General features: G+C 44.4%; 1 protein-coding gene and 1 long non-coding RNA gene across 2 annotated transcripts in view; one reads left to right on the forward strand and one right to left on the reverse strand.

The window, feature by feature from the left end:
• The first annotated feature begins 3,518 nt into the window (after window positions 1–3,518).
• Window positions 3,519–9,238, forward strand: part of LOC118176980 — a 23,403-nt gene continuing 17,683 nt past the window's right edge. Inside the window, exons 1-3 of the long non-coding RNA XR_004755620.1 lie at window positions 3,519–4,054; window positions 4,319–4,484; window positions 8,375–8,509. This is a non-coding gene — a long non-coding RNA (uncharacterized LOC118176980). The remainder of the gene's footprint in view (window positions 4,055–4,318; window positions 4,485–8,374; window positions 8,510–9,238) is intronic.
• Window positions 4,647–9,232, reverse strand: HRH3 (histamine receptor H3). Its single transcript, XM_035344304.1, has 3 exons — window positions 8,968–9,232; window positions 8,438–8,604; window positions 4,647–7,529 (listed from the first exon to the last, which is right to left on the reverse strand). The coding sequence occupies exons 1-3, from the start codon at window positions 9,215–9,217 to the stop codon at window positions 6,645–6,647; spliced, it is 1,302 nt and encodes a 433-aa protein (XP_035200195.1). The 5' UTR covers window positions 9,218–9,232; the 3' UTR covers window positions 4,647–6,644.

Below are 9,238 nucleotides of genomic sequence, written 5' to 3' on the forward strand. Positions count from 1 at the left end.
GGAACAAAACCAATAATACATTAAACTATCTGGGTCACTTCATTCATCACTTGATTAATGAGTACACAACTTGAAATTTGCTTTTAGTGAATATTCAGGGTAAAAAATACTAGCGTGAAAGTGGGAATGCTACCAAAGCCTCGGTGCTTCCATGTTAAGGAAGGAAATAATTACAGAGGGTCACAAATGTCATGGAATAAAGAATAAACTTGTTCAGATTTAGCAAATATTTTATGCTTGCTCTTTTTAATATATCAATTTTTCTTACACAATTTGGTAGATCCTAGCAAAACGAATACCTCTTTAGACACTGTTGTCTAGCTTGCATTTAGGCTAGCTAACATTCTTATTTTGGTTTGGTGTGGAGGAGGCAATTCTACTGTTGTATTATTTGCTGATTTCATACCCTGTCGTGCCAGATTTGTGAGTGGTTAATATTGATTAGAAAATGTCCTTATTTATGAATTGTGATTGAATGGCACTCTATAAAAGCGAGTACCTGGTGAATTAATTGCTGAGATGAAAACACGGTTACTCAGATGAGTTGGTCATAATGACCTTAAATAGCTGATTTCCACTTTCGGAATCTTTTGTTCAACACTTCAGCTGGGGCTAGCTCTTGAGATGAGTGAGAAAGGTTGTATTTCTAGTTTATTCCAAGGAAATTACTCAAACCTGTGTTTTTGGAAAGGATTTTTGAGATGGCCACTTCAAAACTGCTCAGGAGCCGTGTGGGATTTCTGAGGGGGAATTTCTAGGGGATTTCAGCTCCTTATGAACTGTTCTGCATGGGTTCTTCACGATGAGAATTTCGGAAGGGTTACGTTGGGCATTTTGTCCCTCTGAGGTTTCAATCTGCTGTGTTGCTCTGTACATGCAGTGACCATCATCCATGCATGTTTGACTTCAGTCTTTACCTTACTCTAGAAGGAGCTACGCGTCGGCCTTCTTCTGTCCGTGTGGTTCTGTGGAGCATTTTGCAACTGTTGTATAAAGTACCAACAGCAACAACAAAGGATCTCCCTACTTGTTACTTTCATGAAAGCTCTTGAATAACAGCTTAATTCCTAATTATGAGACTGCTTAACATAGGCTTCATGCAAGTATTATACATATTATTTTACCCCTGTATATTTTGAATACAAGCTGTATCAGAGATATTAAACAGTGCTTTAACTGTAGTGGTCTATTGAATTTGTGCTTTTTAGAGAGTAAATTATTTTCATAATGGAGGGTAATAGCTCTGCTTTGTCAATCCGTCATCAATTCATGAACACTGCAGGGTGTATGTGCAACCTCATGTTCAAGGAATTATATATGCAACTCCCGTCATTGTTTGTTGTTCAATAAACAGCTTCAAATGACTAAAGCTGTGTGTGAGCTGTTACTTAACAGCTAAAGTATTTGCCAGAAATGTCATTGCCCTTCTAGCAGAGAGCGTGTTGTTTGTGAATGCTCAGAGAGATATCTTGAATTGAGATTATTAACTACACAGCAATCAGTTTTCCTTCAGTGTTAATTGTGCTGCTGAATCCCGGGATATTGTGCTAAAAAGAATTCAGATGTCAATGCCACATCATGGATGCATTTTTGTGCTTAAAAGGACAGGTGTCAGCTTGCGGGCACAGCCTGCCTATAAAAACTGCTTTGTGCCATGAACTTTACATTTACGTGCACAGGATGGATGCTTGTGGTGTTTGTACACATATGCACCTCAGCTACCTACTGCCATGGCCCTGCCTTGCCATCTCTAATGTATGATCATTGTCTGGTATGGCAGGGGGGCCTAGGAATTCCTGGCAGGTTTCTGATGTATAAGAAAAGCCTTTACATTGCAACAAAAAGTCCTGCCCGGTGCATCTGAGTCACTTTTAAGTGGTATCAAGTTGTAGAATTTTACAAATGGAAAAATAATAGTCCTGTTCTTCCCCCACAAATGTGTATGCATAGCACTGCCGATAATGCTTGGTAATTGGATTAAATATTGGTTCCCTTTTATGCTCAGGCTGTGCAAACAGGTTGTAAATTATGGAGTAAAAGTGTGTGGTTTGTAAATACCTAGTAATAAGTAGTATTCATGCATCCTGGACTATAGCGCCAAAAGTGGTGCTGATTTAATGAGTCATAAGCATTCCTGAGCTCACAGGAGCGGGTTGCTGACAGACCTGGTTTTCCTGCCTTTGTGGTGTGTACAAATCTTCCTCTCCCCAGGTAGCGGTGGGATTTCAGAGAGTGCCCACGGTAGTTGAATATCTTGATAAAATTGTGGTAACAGGTCATGGATGATACCTTTCACCCTGCAGAATTCCTGATTGCTTTTCGTAATATAACATTGCCTTAATGCTGCAAATACAACTGTACTGGCAGAAAAATATGTTGTGCAAAGGTATGGAGGAAAAGGAGGTTTCCTTCAAGGATAAGGGAACACAGCAGTGTGACAAGCTTCCTGCTATCCCCAAGTACATCTGTGAAATCCTTCATGAGAAATGCTAGTTTTGTGGTGTCAGAAACCAAGTGAGCTTTTCCCTCTTTCGGCTCTCATCCAGGGTGGCTAGTGAAGTGTTTTCATTCTTGCCAGTGTTTCCTAGGTCAGAAGTAAAAATAATAATATAAAAATACTCCTTACTCTGTTCCATCTATTTGCAGAATAATATCAGTAGAGTGAAGGAGGAAGGTCTCTTTCAAGACCAGGTCCATATTTCAAAGTTGTAGCTGGTATCACTGCACAGGAGCTGGGGTTACGAAAAATTGATCCTCCCTCTTAGAAACCACATTGTTAAACTTCTCTCTATGAATGAAACTAACTTAGTGCTTTTCTGTCCTAGTTCTGTTATGAGATTGAATGTTTCCTTCCAAACATGGAAGGAAAACATTAGCACTCTTTCAAATCAAAACATAATCACATCTTTCTGATTTCAAAGCCTATCCCTCTTGGCAAGTCTCATTAATTATCCTGGACAGGTGTTTTTCAACAAAAGCTCTTCTTGCATTGTTTCTTCCTCTGTAGCCTCCTACACGAGCTAATGAAGCTTCAGTGATGCCTCTGGAACAATGCAGCAATTTATATAACTACAGGTTGGCGAGAACAAATAAGGAATCATACTTCAGGAAGGGCGCTGAAAAGAGGCTGTGGGAGCAAGGATTTTCTGTCTGTGGAAAGAGATATTTCATTATTGGTGATTAGGGAGGAAGCATCACAGGGCCAAAAAGAAAGTAGCTGTGCTGAAAAATGTTCTTTGATAGTTTATTGATATGCAGACACTGCTCTATGAAAGGACCACAGAGCTTGTTATTTTGCCCTTTACATCCTCTAGTTAATGGAGTGTAGATTTGTATTAAGAGAAGGGAGCTGACATTGCCTCCAAACAGGTCTTACAGTAAGTCATTTAGCCTGTTTCTTTAAAAAGCTCCTGAGTACAATTTAGAACTGCATGAATACTGTTTACTAACACTCCATGCATAAATTGGATCCTTCTCTCTGGAAATAGTTTGGTTTTTGGCTTTGTTTTTTTTTTCCTCTGTGCCTATGTACTTCCACAAATACTTGATGCATATTCGTAATTACAGCAAGTCATCTTTCATTATTTTTTTTTTTAAACAGGTCCTGTCTGCTTTTTTTTGTATCTAGACGATAGGAATTGGGCAACTTTTTTAACAGGTACGGTAGCAGAAAATATGTGTGTTTTGGTAGGTTAGTTGATGAGGAGCCCTGCGTTGCCTAATGGTAATGCTTTTTCACAGTTCATATTTGATTATGCCGAGATGCTCCCTAGGCCCTGCCTCTTCCAAATGCATATAGACATTTATATTCCGGACACTAAAAACCAGCAGAATTCCAATGCTCCTTTTACCGTATTTGAATTAGTCATCAGCTACCCTGAAACTTCAAACCAGCTGATAACATTCTGAGTATGAAAACCAGGCTCAGGTGTGACCTCACGTACAGGCATAAGTAGTTATTTCTCTTTTGTATTTGGCAAGGCAGGAGAAAGGAATGTAAGTATCTTCCCTGCAAAATCTGCCAATGAATAAAATCACTTTCAGCTAACTTTAGGTAATTATTAGAAGTCATCTTTTAGAACCACAGGATACAGACAGATAGAGAAGGGTTTTGATTATTACCTGCTATTTTGAATACCAGGTAAAACAGACAGAAACAATTCCTCCATCCTTTTCTTTAGGTGTAATTTAAAGTAATGTAACTTTTTTTTTTTTTTATCAGACTGAATGATCTAGTAGTCCTCTCTTTGTGAACGAAAGACGAGAAACACAGCTGGAAACTAGTCTCTTGTTCACGTTCTGACTTTGTCTTTTTTAGGCAGACTGGTGGATTTCATGAGTCACGGGAAGAGAGAAGGTTAATGTAATGTTTTCAGATCTAAGTTTCATGTAACATGCTCTGGAAAAGAACTAGAATTGGAAAGAATTAAGTGATATGCTCTCACCACCAACTGTGTGTGCTATCAAGAACCTACTAATCAGTGGTAAGCAAAATTCAGCTATTTCAGGAACTTCTAAAATTATTATTATTAAAGGAAAATGTATAGGCTTTAATTCTCTCCTCAGATAAAGCCAAAGATGTTTTACTTTCAGTTGGTTTTCATCGTTTCCAGCAACACCCTGTTTACCATAAAATACTTGGCAAGTTTTGTAGAAAAATACTTTATTGGGGTTCTCAGAAGGTAGCAGACACGAGGAAAGGTACAAGCAGGCTCAACAGTGCGTACTGGCAGTTCTTAGCACACTTACTTCAAAGCATATATTTTAATTCATATATAATGGGCTGACTGAACGTGTCACAAGACTGAAATATATATACAAAACAAGACTTAATTTAAAACCTGACTTCAGACAACAATATTGATCTACTCAGCAAATGTCACTGGAATAATAGTGATTTATTTTATTCCTAGCAACAGCCAAGAAACAGTTTGCTCACAACAGCAAAGTGTAATGGGCAATCACAACATCAGAAGCTTTTGGGTACTACCTTACAGCATTTGGCTTTCCATTTGTAAATGTAGTTTTCAGACTTAGGATTTTGAGCTTCCTTGGACAATACTGTTAAATCTGAGCATTTGCCATGGCAACTAATTATGTATTCGTATTACTATAGCACTGAGCAATGCCAGCAGAGATCAGGAGTTAGTCTTTCACTTTATGGTCATTCTGGCTCTGTTCCCAAAGAGGTTATAGACTACGTGGGTAATCATGATAAATTGTGAGATGGGAAGCAGAGATAAAATGCCCAAGATCCCCTGTTAAGATGGAGGATAGAGCCCTGGTCTCTTGAATCTGGTACTTTATCTGTGGAATTAGTTGACTCCTTTAAAAATAATAATAAAAAAATAAAAAAGGATACTTATGTTGCTTGGAACAGCTTGCCCAGGGTCTCCGTTCAAAGTAAGATGCTTTAAAAGAAAGCACGTGAGAGTTCTGGAGAGCTTGCTGAAGTTAAGAGGTCTGAAAATACCTTAAAAAAATGGAATGCAAACTTCACTTCTCACAGTACTTGTCATTTGGTAACGTGTTGCTGACAGAATAAATATCAGGTCCTGCAGATGAGACTTAGAAAGGTCTTTGGGTCACAATGAGGGAGAGCCCATGGAGAAGCTGAAACCATGCTGACACCTTTCCTATGGGCACAGCAGCCCTGTTCGTCGAGGCTGTCAGGGTTCCCACCATCCTGCAGGGCTGGTGACTGCTTGTTGCTCCTGCTGCATGCCCTCGGGTTGGTGGATGCTGCTCACGTTGTGGTGCTGTGCTGATACACGTAGTGCAGGGCACAGCCGGTCCAGCAGCTGACAGTCAAAAGGGGGAAAGGCAGACAGCTGCTGCAGGACACAGGGCAGTGCCTGAGGAAGGACAGCTTCTGAGAGAGGAGAGGAAGCTTTGCAACTGAGGCAAGATGGGCGAGGGTCATGTGGAGGAAGAGACAGGAAGCTTTGGCAAAGGGCAGGAGAGAAACACACCCGTGTATCGTGGGAGTAAGGGCTGGTGCGTGGCTGGACACAAAGGGAATCAGATCTGTTTTGAAGCAGGAAGTAGGGAATGCCAACAGAACGCTTCAGGATACCTGGTGCCCCTAAGTCCATCTGTAAGCTCTTTGTGGCAGAGATTTGCCCCTTCTTGGGGAGTGGAAGGGGCATCTATTGCAGCACCACGTGCAGTAGGGACCCAGCTTATGGCTGAAGCTGCTGTAGTAGCAATGATAAATGAGGTGGTTTTCTTTCTGAGGTCTATTCTTTTCTTTCCATATAATCATGTGATACCTTAAGTGTAAACTGTAGTTTAGTCCAGTGGTTTCAGGTTAGATACTTATTTTAACAAAACGCTGTGGCCACTCAGGCTGACTAGGTGGCAGCAGAGCTCTTTTGTGCTCTTTTGTGCAGGTGTAGGATGCAGATTTCACTGTCTGTGATTAATGTAAAAAAATAATTTAAAAAAATAACCGCCTTACCCTTCTATTCTGGTTGTTTCTGTTGGTGATGAACTAGAGTGATTTAACAGTGATCTCGCTGCTGCCTTCCTCACGTGTGCCAGACCGGTGGCCCTGGCTTCTTAAAGGAAGCAAGCTACAGTACTTTTCTTTTATAAAAACCGATGTTACAGAAGGCTCTTCTCATCCACACACAGGGCTAGCTTTACTTCCAGCAGTTCTGGAGAGGATCGTGAGGTTGGATCTTTAGCTTCTTCGGACAGAGGAGTTTAATAAAAGCTCTTCTGAAGCTGTAGTGACAGAGAGGGTATAGGACAGGGTTGATAGCTGAGTTGATCCACAGCAGCCAGAAGGAAATCTCATACCAGTAATCAGAGATGCAGTGGCCATGGCAGCCAGCACGGATAATCATGAGGAGGGTGTATGGTGCCCAGCAAATCCCAAAAATGCCCACAATGATTGCCAGTGATTTGGCCACTCTCTTGTCTCTAGAGAGCCTGAAGCGTTGAGTCATGCTCTGGGAGACTATCTTCATCCGCTTCTCTAAGGACAGAGTGCACGCTGAATTTTTACAGCTTTTCTTATTGCAACACTTGGGTTTCCCAGAGCTCCCTGAGCTCGGTGTCTGCAGGTCTTTTGCACCAAGGCTGGCAGTGGCGGCTGCTGCTTGTGCTTTGCTCTTAGAGAGGTTGAGGGTTTCAGCGGGCTCCTTCTGCTCCCACTTACAGCATTTCAAAGAAAGCTTTGCTTCTGGGCTCATTTCCATCTCTTCAGCAAAGGATTGGTTGTGCACTTCATGGAAAATATCCAGGCGTAATTTGGTGCGCTTCTGTATGTTCAGGTAAATGCTCAGGTTGAAAAACATTACACTGATGAAAGGGGTGAAAAACTCCAGCGTGGAGGCTGTCATGAGAAAATACCAGTTGTAGAAAAATTCAGCATAGCATTCCCCGGTGGGTATGATACTCTGGCCCGAGATATACTCCCAGCTGATGATGGCAGGTCCGTAAAGCAGGAACGCCAACACCCACACCATCACCATCTTCAGCACTGCTCGCTTGGTGTTGCCTTGCTGGGCTCTGTAGGCGACCTGCAGTGGGGAAACCTTTCCTTAAGGATGGCCACACATACCAACTGGTTGAGGCTCTTCACAAATGAACTGTTAGCGTTTCTGGTAAAGTTGCTAGGCAATCTCCCAGCAGTGTAACAAACTCATATGCCATAGGCAACAGGAGCAATTGCTAGATAAATCACACTCCTGCAGGGAAGACTTAGAACCCTCATCTTGCAGCTCCAAAAACAGACGTGGCTTCTGCTCAGTGGAAATGTACTGACTTGGTTTGAGCCCGGCAGGCTGCTGCTCCCAGCCGCTTGTGTGAGTTGTCCCTAGCTACACCCTGCAACTCCTGGGGAGAGGCATGCCTCAAACTCTGGGCTAGGCAAGCATTTAGCTCTGGATCTCTCTGAACCCTGGCTCCTTGTAGCCAATCCGCATCATACTTGGAGTCACGGAAAAAACAAACAGCCCATGAGTTGCTTGTTCCCTCCTGCAAAAGGCTGAGCATTTTCATCTCACCATGCCCAACAACCTTTGGGAAGTGCCCTGCTGAAGCTGGTACTGAAATCTCCTTGGCTTTGGTAGCCAGGGAGAAGCTGAGTCAAACCACAATCTGCTTCTTTGTTCTGGAGATAATAAGCCCCTGGAAGTTAGCAATAGGTCTGCTTACCTCGCTGACTCACTTTGTACACTGTCCTGTTAACTGAGAAGGAAACACCTGCACAATGCGGTCCGAACCTTAAACGATTTAATTATACCAGAAATAATAATCTGAAACCACAACTGAATTATGTAGTTGTGGATAATTATTGCTTTCCATCACCAGGCTGAAACATTCATAGTTTTTGAAGGATTAAAAAAGCTTTTAATTATTGCAGCAAATCCGGGAGAATAAAGCAGGGGAGAGTTATTCCCCTTTCAGCTGCCATGACAGGACTCACCGCTCTTGTCACCGAGAGGAATCTGTCATAGCTAATCAGCACGATGTTGAAGACCGAGGAGGTGCAGAGCAGGTAATCAACTACCAGCCAGAGTTTGCAGAGGCTTCTCCCGAAGATCCATCTCCCCGTCAGCACATAGGGCACGTACAGGGGAATGCAGAAGGCACCTGTAACCGGAGGGGGTCATTTACACCGTAACTGGGGACCCTGCGCGGCGGCAGCCCCGCGGGGGAGGCCACGGGGACCGGGGCGACCTCGCAAGAGCCCCGGGACCGGAGTGCGGCCGCTGCCGGCTCCGCTCACCCAGGGGCTGCAGGGAGCGCCCGGGGCTCTGGGCGGCGGCGCTGCGGCTGCCGTGGGGGGCCGGGGCTGCAGGGGGGGGACCCGGGGTGCAGAGGGGGTGCAGGGGGGTATCGGGGAGGGAAGGGGGGAGACCCGGGGGTGCTGTCGGGGATGGAGCCCGGGTGCCTGCCCGTCCCGTCCCGTCCCCAAGTTGCAGCCGGGCGCGGCGCGGCGGGGCGGCACTTTACCCACTAGGAAATCCGAGATGGCCAGGTTGAGCAGGAAGAAGTTGTTCTGGGTGCGCAGGCTGGAGTCCGCCACGAAGGCCAGCATCACCAGCGCGTTGCCGGCCACGGTGACAGCGATCAGCAGCGCCATGAGCGCTCCCAGCGCCGCCGTGCCGCCGGCGGCGAAGCGCCCGGAGGCGGCGGCGGAGCCGTTCAGCGCCCCGCCGCCCCCCAGGGCCCCGCCGCCCCCCAGGGCCCCGCCGCTCTCCATGGCCCCGCCGCTCCGCACCCA

This window comes from Oxyura jamaicensis, chromosome 20 (assembly GCF_011077185.1).
Source record: "Oxyura jamaicensis isolate SHBP4307 breed ruddy duck chromosome 20, BPBGC_Ojam_1.0, whole genome shotgun sequence".
In the NCBI taxonomy this organism is placed as follows: Eukaryota; Metazoa; Chordata; class Aves; order Anseriformes; family Anatidae; genus Oxyura; species Oxyura jamaicensis.

Coding starts and splice junctions, on each gene's coding strand:
- HRH3 (XM_035344304.1), bottom strand. CDS start 9,217: ATGGAGAGCGGCGGGGCCCTGGGGGGCGGCGGGGCCCTGGGGGGCGGC. Junction 8,605..8,967: donor CATCTCGGATTTCCTAGTGG/GTAAAGTGCCGC, acceptor CTCCGGTTACAG/GTGCCTTCTGCATTCCCCTG. Junction 7,530..8,437: donor TCCTCTCGGTGACAAGAGCG/GTGAGTCCTGTC, acceptor TCCCCACTGCAG/GTCGCCTACAGAGCCCAGCA.